Source organism: Perna viridis, chromosome 2 (genome assembly GCF_037379345.1).
Source record: "Perna viridis isolate PV_CMFRI_1.1 ecotype Kerala chromosome 2, ASM3737934v1, whole genome shotgun sequence".
NCBI classification, from domain to species: domain Eukaryota; kingdom Metazoa; phylum Mollusca; class Bivalvia; order Mytilida; family Mytilidae; genus Perna; species Perna viridis.
The window spans coordinates 5,005,969-5,021,363 of record NC_142446.1 but is presented as its reverse complement, the minus strand read 5'-3'; the positions used below and the strand labels follow the sequence as shown (position 1 = coordinate 5,021,363).

At 34.0% G+C, this 15,395-nt stretch overlaps 1 protein-coding gene across 12 annotated transcripts in view; it reads left to right on the top strand.

The window, feature by feature from the left end:
- Nucleotides 1-12,894, top strand: part of LOC148623379 (SPARC-related modular calcium-binding protein 1-like) — a 69,220-nt gene extending 56,326 nt beyond the window's left edge. For all 12 annotated transcript variants that reach the window (XM_088565216.1, XM_088565217.1, XM_088565219.1 and 9 more), the window contains 3 exons: nucleotides 4,814-4,904; nucleotides 5,756-5,909; nucleotides 11,866-12,894. In XM_088565216.1, coding sequence (XP_088421342.1) covers nucleotides 4,814-4,904; nucleotides 5,756-5,909; nucleotides 11,866-11,942 — 322 coding nt within the window. In that variant the 3' untranslated portion in view covers nucleotides 11,943-12,894. The remainder of the gene's footprint in view (nucleotides 1-4,813; nucleotides 4,905-5,755; nucleotides 5,910-11,865) is intronic.
- Nucleotides 12,895-15,395: the final 2,501 nt, after the last annotated feature.

Genomic DNA, 15,395 nt, shown 5'->3' with positions numbered 1-15,395 from the left:
ATGACATCTGGTTATTAAAAGGCTTATTTTGCAACCTTATTCATACAGTATAATTACCTAAGAAAAGAAAACTAGATGATAAGGTATATTGTCACCTTTTGTGTTTACCTAGCCTGGTATAAGTATGCTTCATCATATTAAGTGAGACCTTTTACATCTGGCGGTATATACCTGGACAGGTGTTGAAAGTTTGCACAGGTGTGAATTCAAACTGAAGTATATGAGAACAATGTCAATATTAGAATACTTTTAAATATTTTAATTGCTGGTCAATTTCTCAAGTTTAGAAGTTCATATTCATTTCTAGTGAAATAATGACCCAAACAATGTAGTTATAAGAATTAGCTAAAACCTTGTCACTTAATTACGTCTTTAAGGCTTTCCAATTATACTAGAAACGTTTGTTAATACATGAAAGTATAAGACTTAAAACTATGAAATATCTAAGGAGAAAAAAAACTTCTTTCACTATTTTTTTTATCCTTGCTGCTTGTTTCTGCTTGTACTTTCATATTGTGTGCTACTCGTTCCCTTTTTGTGTTCCAGGTTGAATTTTTGTGTGACTCGTTTCCTTTTTGTGTTTCAGGTTGTGTTGTGTGTAACCCATTCCTTTTTGGTCATATTTTGTCCCACGTTTGATTATCATAAATTGCATATTATCTTTTCTAAACTTTGTAACGTATATTGGTAAACATGTGTTTGGTTTATATTTGTATTGATGTAGTTATTCAAGGGACAGTGATTCATTCCAATGATAAATTCTGACTTTACACAAATCGAGAGGACCGTCATCAATGTATGTCGACTCTTATTGATCACCTCAGGAAAGGAAATCGGCATTGTATCAAATTCCACAACTTTGAAAAAGATATCCTTACACGAAAATACAGAAGAAATAAATCTAGAAAAAGACAATTTTTTTTCAGTTTTGATACCGCGGCTCCTCTTCCCTAGAAAACACATAGGTAACCCCAAAAGTAATTTTGATTGGTGGATGGTCGACTCCGTGTTTTGCATCATGTAACTTCCATAGTTATTCAGGCAAAAAAAATAAAAGGTGTAAATAACAACATATGATAAGTAATGTGTGGAAGTTTCATAAAATTTCTTTTAGCTGTTTTAGAAGTTTTGTAGTATAGAGCTAGGGATGGACGAAGATGCGAATGGATAGCATAATTACTATTTACATTCGGCTTTTTAAGCGGGCGAATAATAAATAAATAAAACAAATTTAAAAAAAAGCAAGACAAACACAGCGTTTTTAATGTATATAGATAATAGTAAAATAAGACAGCGACACTTGCAATATGAAAGAAAACTGCAATACATCAAAAAGGCATTGTTTTGCATCACATATAAATATATAGAAAGAAATGCTCTTTTTGTCCCCTAAGATCCCGATAAGCATTTTGCGTGGCTTACATAGATGTAATCCGTATTATAGGCAGGTGGTTTGAATTCCCGATGTCTCTATTGGAAAAAAATATCTTCCTTCATTTGTGAAGACCTTTCTGATTGTCCGTCCGTTTGTCCATTAGTCATAAAAAGTCTACTACTTTTGTGCATTTGACATTTCAAAACTATTTTTTTTATTTCATATTTAGAATTTTTGTTCATGAAGAGATATACTTTGTCTCGTAGTTTTTTTTTTATTTGGAACCCAACACTTCGTCTGAAATAGCGTACATTTTGTATCCTAATTTCATTTACGGAATGTGTGCTGATCAGTCTAATAATTACTGTCTTTTTCTTTATTCTCAAGAAAAAAAACTTGCTTAATCCATTATTAATACTTTTTGGTGTGAACTGTTAAGGCCACTATCGTTCTGTTTCTTGAAAAGAAACTGTGGAATACAGAATATATCAAAATTTTGACATATTTCTTTTCAAATAGTTTTTGAACATGCTAAACGATTGTAAACCACAGACCACGACCGCCGTGGTTTATTTAAAGTACCAGTTTTCGCCAATGGAAAAAAACAAAAAAACAACGTATATCAGCCTCTATTAAATGTGATGCTTGGATTATCATTGTTTGAATGATGATTTATATCGTGTTTCCCTTTTCGTGTTGAACAGAAAAGTTGATTGGGATAAGGCCGACGTATTGTTTGACTTGTATTATATACTTTTTAAGGGAATTTGATTTGAACAATTATGGATTTAGGATTTAGCGAACAAAATATAATGTATGAATTTTTACAAGTTAAAAGAGTATGTTAGGTTATTCACAATTCTAAGAATTATAATGAAATTTATACAGTTGTATAGATATGTATTCTAGAACATATTCTGTATTTATTTTTTTATGAATCACTGATAAAGCTATGTTTATATGGTATAAAGGTCCAATACAACACTGAAAAGCTGGAATTAATATTGAAGATGGTTTGTAATTTGAACATTTAAGAGACTAGGGACGGAATAAACATTTTTATTGCTTATAATTTGTACAGATCGCTTGTTTCTTGAAAATGGAAATCAAACTTTCACGATTTCTTTATTACATATTTTCATTGTGCACCTCATATGTTAGATTCAGATCCACAGGAGGTTTCACATGGCAAAACATGGGACACTTCCATTTATGAATATAGAGACATGATCTGAATTTTTAGAGACTTTATCATGTTTTGATCTTAATCAATCAGGCGTGCAATGATTGCATGGTATCAGGAAGTGTGTGTATCTTTTTAGTGCTCGTCCTTCTACTTTAAATCGGTCTCCTTTTTCAAAAAATGGGGGTTCTTTGAAGCTGAAACTTCTCTGTACTTTTTATGAACCTTTTTGGGGGGATTAAATCTTCCGCTTCCATTAAACATTCTAAATGTTTCCGGTTTATTGCATTGAAATAGACAGCACAAAAGTTTGTCAAATCAGTAATCAAAACAGTACAAAGTCAGAGCAGTACAGAAGATATGTGCATTAATCATAAAAGTTTATCACCTGTAACCTCAATGTTACCCCTATATACATTTTTGAAATTTTGTCAAAAGGTTACACTTTAAAACTTTCTTTATTACACTCTTCAGAAACGAAGTTAGGTATATAGGAATCATATTATTTGTCAATGAATATTTCAATTTGATGCAACTTAAAATAAAGTTTAAGCTTCTAATGCATGTATACATGATGCAGGATACTTAGCGTTTGCAAATTGAAGTTATCTGACTTAAAGCGTTTTACAAAAAAAAGAAAAAAAAACATTGCGGCACGTTTGATAGAGTAATCAAGGGAACCAAGGTTATAGCGGTAATCAAAAGGATGTAATCCAGGGACAAAGACCAGACATGGAAAACAGACATACACAACAAAGAACATAAAGTAACTAAAATCATACATGCTTTTCTAGAAACACCCGCCGAGTTGCTCATAAAAAGTCAAGTCCGGGGTAGACAGAAGCCTATTTGTTAGAGTTCTAACGCGATGCAAAAAGTCTACGTAGTTTCGGCAAGCTCTGGCATAACGTATGAGTTGTGATATGAACACTCCATACGCAGGAGCCGAAGTTTCATATAAACTAAATAATGATTATTTTGTTAATTGACGAATCTTACCGTATGTAGATCCAACGGTTCCAAACTTAAACTTTATTAAGTTTCATGAAAAATAAGATTTAAAAAGTCCTTGAAATTTTGAATATACCACTGTTTTAAAAGTATTGCTATTTGTTCACATACGTTAAATAATTTTAAAAATTTATCAAATAATCTTAAAAAAAGTAAAGTAGTAAGTCATTTTGTTATTGGAAAATGTTCCCTATGTAAGTCGTTATTAAATCAAAGTTTGTGTCATTTTTTTTTATCATAAATCATTGGAAGACCATATTTATTTTGTGAAAGAAATGCATTCAGCGTAATTCAATTTAATTACAAGTCAAATTAAGTTAAGCCAATAACTTTCCTGAACACTTTCATTGTGATATCAGACAAGGGATGCTTTTATCAATTTTGTCAAATTGCAGTGCTTTCATTAGTTAGATAGAAATGTGTCCAAAAGGGAAGTGCGTGGAGGCTGACTCAAATCCAGTTATTCGAGTTTTACTTGCGTCACCAAGGATGAAATCAGATCTAATAACCTCTTATCTCCTTCATTTCATCCGAGAGAACCTACGTTGTGTAATTTGTAAACTCGGACACAACAAAGAACACAAAATAACCAAAACAATACATACAAAGTAAAAAGAGAAAATTGGCAACTCGGACTCCACTAAAAACTGGGATCATGGACCAGGTGCACCAATAAGGTAAGCGTACTCTGCTGTTCTAGCTGAGTTGCTCATAAAATGTCTTGTCCAATGTAGACGAAAGAATAAAGGAAAACTACGACACGTTGAACAAAGTAGTTTCCATGGTGCATTTCATTTGTAACTTTACTAATTTTGAACATGTACGTCCTTTGAGGTTTAAGTGAGGTTAGCATTAGACTAGCAGGCATTTTTACTTGGTATTTTGGCATAGGCGGGTCTAGGGAGGGGGTTTCGAGCATGGCCTGCCCGGTCATAAAATTTAGAAAATAATTAAATTAATGTTATATATTTCATTATTTATCTAAATATACCGTAATTGTGTCAAGTTCTCGATGAGAAGCTTATGCTGTGTCAAACTGTTAATCTTGCATGTCCCATCTGTACTGTTTGTGGGACATACTAAACTTAGATTTTTTGTCTTGTTTACTTGTTTCTTGAAAACCATAATATGTAGGAAAAAACTAAGTATTTGAAATAAAATTGTTGCTAAAATATTTCTTTTGTTTCAAGGTGAGCGGTTCAGACTCTAGAGCCTATTCTAGTTTATATTGTTGATAATTTTAGAAACTTATTAAAAAATGGTGGTGGAGAGAATCAATCCCCAGACGCTGCAGTGGAATGGAAGTTCAGAAGTTTAGATAAAAATTCTAATCTTGTGAGTTGATTTAAGGTCTTATTTGAATAGAAGCTCGTGATCTGATTTTATTTGCATTGATGCAATGTTTACGACAACAGTTTTCATATTTGAACCGAATGAAGTATTCATGTAAGGATAAAAACGGTTCAGTTGTCATTCAAAATGCAAGAGAATTTTCGCTATTTATAATAGTGAGGTCTGTTTTACAGCAAACAAACAAGAGATAAAAAAAAGAATAAAATATATGAACTATTCGAATCATATGCATTTAACCATAAAAAACTCAGGTGATGATACATTCTTGCTTTCGGCAATATCTTTTAATTAATTTGACACGTCGTTTCAATTAAGTGGGAAGTGTAGATTATTACCTGCATTAGATCACCAGTGCCACGATATAGTCATAATACTCTTCTGGCGAGACTAATAAGTAATATTTCATTACGTCACTAATTATGTTTTCCTTTTCAAGATTAAGATGTACACAACACTATCGGCAGGAAATAGCACGACCGTCAAATATTGGAAATATTAGTCTTAGCTTCAATTTCCAGCATGAACTGTAATTTGTCTGGAGGTTAATTAAGCCAAACCACAAAGCATTATGCCTGCATTGTGGGGTCATGATAAAAAATAAAAGTATCTGTCATTGTTTGTAAAACTGCACATGGTTATTCATATTTTGTACTATTACGTACAGCTGTAACTGACATTTTGTACAAGTAGATAAAAATCATAATTTATGCGTTAAATTTACATACTCTTTTTAACTACCTTCATGTGATTTCTGATTTCTTAGACGAATACTGAACTGCTATTGCAAAATGAAAGTACAATCTGTTAATAACATTGTTCAAACGATGTTTTAGGTTCTTGAGAGAAAGGAACTAAAAAAATTAAGGAAAGAAATTCCTCAAACAAAAGAAACAAGACGGTGTAGAAGAAATTTCATACGGTACTGTGATGAAAATAAGGACCGAAAAGTTTCGAAAGAGGAATGGGTTGCTTGTATGGATTCAACAAGTATGTACTTCATATGTAATTTACATGTTATATTAACCCTTGTCATGCTAATTCGTTCTAAAAAATGTCTAGGTTTCGATGTTTTGCAAACGTATGCAAATTATATGCAAATTAGTTGCACAATGGTACTGATGCTGACTGTTATATGTGTTAAAGACAGGTGATCACGAGGTGGGTGGATTGGGTGAGGAGGTGAGAAGGTAGTGAGAGGGTGGTTGGGCCAACGCGGTAAAATTTGTCTAACTCAAAAATGGTAACTTTTGTTCATTTCTGTCCAATATTTGCTACATGTGGGGTTAAACAGGAGCAAAACAGGAACTATAGCAGATTCATCTCACATCATGTACCTTGTGAAGGCCATTAAGCTAAATAAAGTTCGTTATAGTCACGAAAATGGGGTCAAGATTTTTTTCCAATTTTTGGCCTCAGTTTGGCCTGAAACTGGAAGTAGTCAAAACAGGGGGTCGACATAGATTGATTGATTGTTGGGCTTTAACGCCCGAGTAGCAATATTTCAACTATATTCAGGCGATGAACATGAAATGGATGATAAAATGTACATGAAATGATGAAATGAAAAATGGGATGGGACACATGGAAAATGGGATCGACAAATCTTGATTGCTACTGGAAATAGGGAGAGGTGGATAGGTCGGACAATTTTACCTCCAGTGGCGGAGCCCTATGGTTCCTACTCCTGGAGAATACCACAGAAGAGTTCTTTAACGTGCGAGGAACGTGACATCTTTCCCAACACGTTGCACAACAATGGTTTGCGGTCAGGTTTTCCGTATTTTGGCCTGACGACCCCAGTATGTAACATGTCAAGGTTACCCCATTCCACCACCTGGGGCACACAACCCAGTTGCTCTGTGGGCAGAGCGCCCTGACCCCCGGCCAGGGTTCTGATCACTATTTAATCGCCTTTTACGACAAGCTTAGCCTATTCTTTTGTCACCCGGACCCGCACGTGGCGGTCGACATAGAAATGGTGGTGACAGACATCATACTTATTGAGATTCCAGACAAAATAAAGCACTATAGATTAATTCTGCTCTGGTGAGGGGCCGAGAAATGAACCCTTCTCCCTGAAACATCTCACTATTTTGGGCAGCGGAAACTCATGACCTCTTTTTACAGCTCACAATTCATTATCTATTAACAAACTCTATATCCAATAGACTCATTTTAAAGCACAGTCACGCTGCTTGCAGATGGAAACAATTGTGCTTTCTTAAACTAAGATAAACACTACCAGAAACAGGGCCAGTCCTGGAAAAATCCGGGCGCAGCATGACAAAGGTTAATGATGAAAAATTTAGATTTTTCAAAAGTGTGATTTAAATCCCTCTTAGCGTGCTTATATCATTATGATCCACTGCTTGGATTAAAATCCAAAATTTAGTGCCAAGAACCCAATTTTTTTTTGCTTTTTCGACTTTCTTGTTAAAACAGCTAAAATCTGCTAAAAAGTCATATTTATGTAATTATCAATCAGTGATTATGTAAGAGTATAGTAAAACTGCTTATCTGGTTCCTAAAGAGTAATTAAGGGAACCAAGATTGTAGTGGTTATATAAAAAAATGTAATCCAGGGACAAAGGCCAGACAGGAAAAAGAGACTCGCATAACAAAGAACATAACATAACCAAAATAAATACAGAGCAACAAAAGTAAATGAGAAACTCGGACTCCGCTAAAAACTGGGAGCATGGACCAGGTGCACCGGTAGGATAAGCGTCTTCTGTTTTTATAGAAACACCCGCCAAGTTGCTCATAAAAAGTCAAGTCCGGGGTAGACGAAAGAGGAAAGGAAACTATGTCACGTTTAACAAACCGGTTCTCATTGTGCAGATGGGTACATCCTAACGATCCACGAGTTCATGATGACGTCCATAAAACTTTTGTTGTAATGACTTCAATCTTGTAGCAACATAACCCTGTTCCAGAAGCCTAAAGGTTCATATAGATCGTGAAACATAAATTCAAATGGTCTAAAGGAATCAAAGGTAGAAAACTAAATAACTGTACAGACAAAATACTTTCTGGTTTTAGTAATTGTGCTTCAATTGAAAAGATAGTTCTTCTGGATTTTTTTTAAAGCCGAAGGGTAATATTGTATTCCAAAATCTGCTCCTGCAGATGTAAAAAAGTCGTATGATCATGAAAACTTCTTAAATAGAATAAAAAAAAATAACTTAACAATCAAAATCAGAACAGCTGAAAGCTTTGAAATTTTTTTTAGAGTAATTTAGGTTACAGACCACCAATTCAACCAATGAGCATTTGGAACGTACGCAAAAATAGTCCTACGCAGAAATTACCCCTGTTCCTCATAGTGCTGTGAAAAAAGTTCTCATCTTATTTAAAAAATTTAAACAGTTTCTGAAAGGAAAAACATTTCTGTACATTTTATAGGTGCATTTTGCTTCTTGTGATGTGAAGCCTAATCTCCATAATGATTTTTAAATATACCCCTGTCTTGTGAAAACACTGGGATTTCCCATGCTATTTATAGACCCTTCACTTCCGGTGACCAGTACTGCACTGCAAGTCTGCTAAACCCACATGCCATTCTGAGGATTGTGAGCTGACATATGTAGAATCATGCTGATATATAGTCCTCTGCAGGTTAAAGTTAAGGTAAAGTCCAGAGAAGCCATTGAATATTGTGAAATTAGCATAGAAGCCTATGGAAAGTGGAATTAGTGGTTTTTAGCCGTAATGAAAGTCTCGGTGGACTTTTATTTTTTGAAAGTCATAAATAAATATTGACATTTTTTTCATCGTTTGTCTACTCCGGACTTGACTTTTTATGAGCAACTCGGCGGGTGTTTCTAGAAAAGCAAATGACGCTTACCCTACCGGTGCACCTGGTCCATGCTCCCAGTTTTAGTGGAGTCCGAGTTGCTCATTTACTTTTGTTACTTTGTATGTATGATTTTAGTTACTTTATGTTCTTTGTTGTGTATGTCTGTTTTCCATGTCTGGTCTTTGTTCCTGGATTACATTCTTTTGATTACCGCTATAACCTTGGTTCCGTTGATTACTCTTTCGCTACCGAACTCTCTCAGCCATAACCAGAAGCGTTAAGTGCTTACTTTTTAAGATTTATATAAGAACATAACCCGTCTTAATAATGTGCCTCCATTATCACCTTTGAATGAGATCAAGAAAATTCAGGTAAATATATTGCACATATGATGAAGTCCCACCTTACTAGTAGATTATATAAGAGACAACCTCCGTCTTAATTGTAATTAGTGTTCGGTAATTTTGTTGTTACCCTTATTTGCTGATTTGATTATTGATACTCAGCTAAAAGATCACATCATATTAATTGGATTTTGAAAAGCCTTTGAATTGGGCTTCCTCCGAATGACTTTATTATATAATTAATTTTTATATACTTCTTGAAAATGAGTTAAAACGTTTGTACACTGATATTTCTAGCTATGAAATAAATAATAACTTTCAATCGCATTCCTCTTTGTAAAAGAGTTAGATACGGAGGTATGCTCTCTCATTACTTATTTTTTCAAGCTGATGACCTCCTTGCTATTCAATATATGAATGATAAATTCATATATGTCATTAAAATATGCGATTCGGAATTGAAGATCTCACAATTTACTGATGCTACCTGCTGTTTCAAAAATGCCTTATCGTCCACTAAGTAGAGGTTTCTTTTTCATAACTATTGTAAACATCTGGAATTACATGTAAGGTTAACTTAATAAAAACTGAAGCAGTCTGGATTGGAAGAGTTTTGATAAGGATCACTGCCAATAAATTTTACAAGATTTTAAAAGATACATTTGGTATTTTTTTATGTAACTGTTAATGATTCTTTAAAAAATTCTGTCACGACTATTGAAAAGATGGAAAATATCAAACCGAGTTGGAACATAAGACACCTCTCCTAAATAGGTAATCTTCAATGTCATTATCAATATTTAAACATATTTATACAATTAATTCAGACAATTTATTTCATTGATCAAACAGCCACTCCAAAATAAAGTGATATAGCTGCCAATAAAACAGGATGGATTTAATACACCAAACATTACACACGAGCTATTTGCTTCTAGAATCATGTGGATAAAGCGATATTTGTACGATTTTAACATCAACTTGAAGCATGTTTCAGAAGTTTCCTTTTCATTTTGTAATCTTTTCACAGAAGATGTTTGGTAAATAGTCTTGACCTTAAATGATCCCCATTTTTAGTCAAGTCTTATCGTCTTGGAAATCACCGAAAGGTTTAGTTCTGCCCACAAATACATTTGAAATCCGTAAAGTAATTCTTTAGTTGATTTCTACATCTAGATTGATTAAATAAGTATTTTCTAAAATACATGTACATGGTTTACTAAGTGCATCAAATTCATTACTAACACCGTAAATCATATCTAGGATGTATAGCTCATACAAATAACATTATTCTATATGATATAAGACAAATGAGGGATATGTTTCTACAAGAACCACTTTCGATTGAGGAAGATGAAAGGAACTTGCTTTTAGGTACAAATGGTTCTGTATCAGCAGAACTGTAGTGGGAAATAAACATACAAAAATAATTATGTTGACAACAATAAATGTCGATGTATAGACCTATTAAATATTTATTTTTCGAATGTAAATATGTACAGATTGGAAGGACATTATTAACCTTTTAAATACTGTATTTGCCAGAAAGCGTGTAAATAGGTTTTTTTTTATACTACCGTATTTTGCCAAAAGCCTATATTTAGACTTAGCAACTGTTATCTGCATATTCTGCATTAAGTGTAGGGTGTTTCACAGGACACACGTTCTACTCGTTTTGATTTAATATTCGCTTTTGATTCATTTCTCCTTTTTTGTCTTCAGTACAATAAAGAAGAATCCACCCACAGGTATTTGCAACTGATATTGAGTAATATATTTTTTCATCTGTAAATGCTGAATAAAAAAAATGAAAACATTGTCCAATGTAATTTTTAAACGCTTAAGACATTATCCATTCAAATTATGTTTCCATATGAAAACCATTTAGCACATATGTTAATATATTAAATTTAGCGTTGTTGGTTTAGCTTTAACATTTAAAAAATAAATTATGGTCGTCGTGATTTATTCCTTCTTATATGAGCAACTCGACGGTTTTTTTCTAGGAAAGCAGAGACCGCTAACCCTACCGGTGCAATTGGTCTATGCCTCCTCCATATTTTAGTGTTTATGTTGCTCATGTTTTTTTCTATGGCACCACTGCTATTTTGTAAGTTCGTATTCTACGTTGTGTGCCTATTTTCTTAGTTTAGTCTTACAACATTGGGTTATTTTCCTTTTTTTATTACCCTTATTACCCTATTTTTGATTTCCCTCCCATTGAATTTATCTTTTTTTACTTAAGTTTCAAAGTGTCAAAAAAATAATATTAAACATTCACTTCTGCAAAACCAGTTTAGTTCGAGAGCTTGTCCAAGTACGACCGATATACAAATAAGCCTCGTGCTTTCTTTCTTTTTTTTTTTTTTTTGGTTTTAGAAATGAAACTCTTTCTTGAAATTTGTTCACTATCACAAATGTCTTGGCCTCATCCGTCATAATTAAGAAGGTATTATTTTATTTACATATATTTTTGCATAATTTGAACGTTTAAAATATGTATTTTGTAATGGTAGACTCATACATGAAAATGTTAAAAGCTGAGACTCACAACTGAATAAAATAATGCAATTTGTTTACATAGTGTTTATGAACTGCTGGCTTTTAACGAAGAAATGAAATTTTGGCGTTTGCTTTATTTAAAAAAACCAATGCATACATAACGTTATTTTGAAATACATTGAATGCTGACTGTCTATTGTTTAAAAAGGTGACTAATTGGCCTAGAAGATAACATTTTAGTAATAGAAGATGATTTGTTTTACCTTGCTAACTAAATGTCCTTATTGTATACTTTCAGCTAGTACAACTTTATTGCCAGGGGATAAAAAGCGAATTGGACCTAATCCATTCAGCACAATTTTGAGAGGGAGCTGACAGTTAAATGAGTGACTAAAGTAAATATCTGTGATATTAACATTCTGTGCAAGAAACTGCTGCCAACCCAGTAGTGATAAGTCATTACACTGCTATGTTATCCTGCTCTTCATCAAAGTCAAAAATACGTTAAATGCTGAAGAAGCATAGTTTTATCTCAGATTCCAACAATAGATGTTGTCTGTAAAGCATCTTATTTAATATTGGTGGAAACTTTATGTTCTCAGCACAATGAATACTTTGATTCGTGAACTTTAAAATATTGAGGATATCAGGCAGATGGTAGGCGGGTGATATATTTTGTTATTTCATCGTCGAATAGCAGTATCGCTTTTTTATAAAAACAAATCAGTCAGAACAATATTATAACAAAGTGTCCCTTAATAATGGCGGATTAATGACAATGATTCCGGTGTTCTCTTTGATAAAAAATTCACTGTAATAAAACAATAATTTGCAAAAAGCTATGATTTAGTACACTAATAATTCTGTATACTATTTTTTTTCTAACTTAGTATTAAGATTGAAAATTTTTGAATTTTATTATCTGCCTCTGAATAAGCTAACACTCAACATATACATCTACATGAGGCGAGACTAACAATTAGGTTGATGGAGACGAACTTCATTTTATCTGGATATTTATTGATGTAATAACAATAAAAATGACCCGTTACCGACACGTGATTAAGTCTTACCTCACTTGGTTGTAATCGTAAGTATTGGTCGCGCTATATTTTAGTATCTGAATATTTTTGCTAGTAGGAGACGTTTATCAATTGATCGATGGTGACAAAAAATTTCTATAAATAAGCCATTTTTTCTAGTTATTTTTTTTACATTTGTTTCATTGTACATTATTTAACAAAGAAATGTAATGCAATTTTAAATATCATTGTGTAATATCCATGTATTATTTTCGTTATAAAATAAAGAAAATCTATCGATGCTATATGCTAAATGTATTTTGTATGACAAGAAATCAGTTGCAATAAGGTCTATTAAATATGATGAGAAATATTTTGTTTAAACAGCCTTACTGGCTTTTTACCCAAATATTAAATCTCACATAATTACAGAGCCCAGTTCCCGGTCCCACAATGGGTCATAGGATGTAAAATGAGGGAAAAGGATGCATTATTTAGATTTTGGACAAAATAACTGCTGTGTAGACAAATGTCTTTGTACATGTCGTATATTTTTATGACTAGGATACATCGGCTGACATATGTAACATTATGACTGAGACAGTTCATTATAAACTGACACGTGTTAAATCATTCCTGACGACAGTTCACTATTAACACGTATTACATCATTCCCGACGACAATTCACTATTAACGAGTATTACATCATTCCCGACGACAGTTTCCTATTAACTGACACATGTTACTTATTCCCTGACGACAGTTTCCTATTAACCGAAAACATGTTACATCATTCCTGACCACAGATTCCTTTTAGTATCTTTTCTTTCACTATGTTTAACCATGAATATTTAAGTTGTCAAACCATTAGTAAGTATTCTTTGGCAACATCCCTTCGCCACCTGCGTATGGAGTGTTCATATCACAACTCATACGTTATGCCAAACCTTGCCGAAACTACGCAGACTATTTGTATCGCGCTAGAACTATAACAAATAGGCTTCTACAAGATTGAAGTCATCACTACAGAAGTTTTATGGTCGTCATCATGAACTCGTGGGTCGTTATGGTGTATCCATCTGCACCACGTCAACTGATTTATTCAACGGGTCATAGTTTTCCTTTCCTCGTTTGTCTACCCCGGACTTGACGTTTCATAAGCAACTCGGCGGGTGTTTCTAGAAAAGCAGAGGATGCTTACCCTACCAGTGCACCTGGTCCATGCTCCCGGTTTTTAGTGGAGTCCGAGTTTTACCTCCAGTGGCGGAGCCCTATGGTTCCTACTCCTGGAGAATACCACAGAAGGGTTCTTTAACGTGCGAGGAACGTGACATCTTTCCCAACACGTTGCACAACTATGGTTTGCGGTCAGGTTTTCCGTATTTTGGCCTGACGACCCCAGTATGTAACATGTCAAGGTTACCCCATTCCACCACCTGGGGCACACAACCCAGTTGCTCTGTGGGCAGAGCGCCCTGACCCCCGGCCAGGGTTCTGATCACTATTTAATCGCCTTTTACGACAAGCTTAGCCTATTCTTTTGTCACCCGGACCCGCACGTGCCGGTCGACATAGAAATGGTGGTGACAGACATCATACTTATTGAGATTCCAGACAAAATAAAGCACTATAGATTAATTCTGCTCTGGCGAGGGGCCGAGAAATGAACCCTTCTCCCTGAAACATCTCACTATTTTGGGCAGCGGAAACTCATGACCTCTTTTTACAGCTCACAATTCATTATCTATTAACAAACTCTATATCCAATAGACTCATTTTAAAGCACAGTCACGCTGCTTGCAGATGGAAACAATTGTGCTTTCTTAAACTAAGATAAACACTACCAGAAACAGGGCCAGTCCCGGAAAAATCCGGGCGCAGCATGACAAAGGTTAATGATGAAAAATTTAGATTTTTCAAAAGTGTGATTTAAATCCCTCTTAGCGTGCATATATCATTATGATCCACTGCTTGGATTAAAATCCAAAATTTAGTGCCAAGAACCCATTTTTTTTTTGCTTTTTCGACTTTCTTGTTAAAACAGCTAAAATCTGCTAAAAAGTCATATTTATGTAATTATCAATCAGTGATTATGTAAGAGTATAGTAAAACTGCTTATCTGGTTCCTAAAGAGTAATTAAGGGAACCAAGATTGTAGTGGTTATATAAAAAAATGTAATCCAGGGACAAAGGCCAGACAGGAAAAAGAGACTCGCATAACAAAGAACATAAAATAACCAAAATAAATACAGAGCAACAAAAGTAAATGAGAAACTCGGACTCCACTAAAAACTGGGAGCATGGACCAGGTGCACCGGTAGGATAAGCGTCTTCTGTTTTTCTAGAAACACCCGCCAAGTTGCTCATAAAAAGTCAAGTCCGGGGTAGACGAAAGAGGAAAGGAAACTATGTCACGTTTAACAAACCGGTTCTCATTGTGCAGATGGGTACATCCTAACGATCCACGAGTTCATGATGACGTCCATAAAACTTTTGTTGTAATGACTTCAATCTTGTAGCAACATAACCCTGTTCCAGAAGCCTAAAGGCTCATATAGATCGTGAAACATAAATTCAAATGGTCTAAAGGAATCAAAGGTAGAAAACTAAATAACTGTACAGACAAAATACTTTCTGGTTTTAGTAATTGTGCTTCAATTGAAAAGATAGTTCTTCTGGATTTTTTTAAAGCCGAAGGGTAAGTGTATTCCAAAATCTGCTCCTGCAGATGTAAAAAAGTCGTATGATCATGAAAACTTCTTAAATAGAATAAAAAAATAACTTAACAATCAAAATCAGAACAGC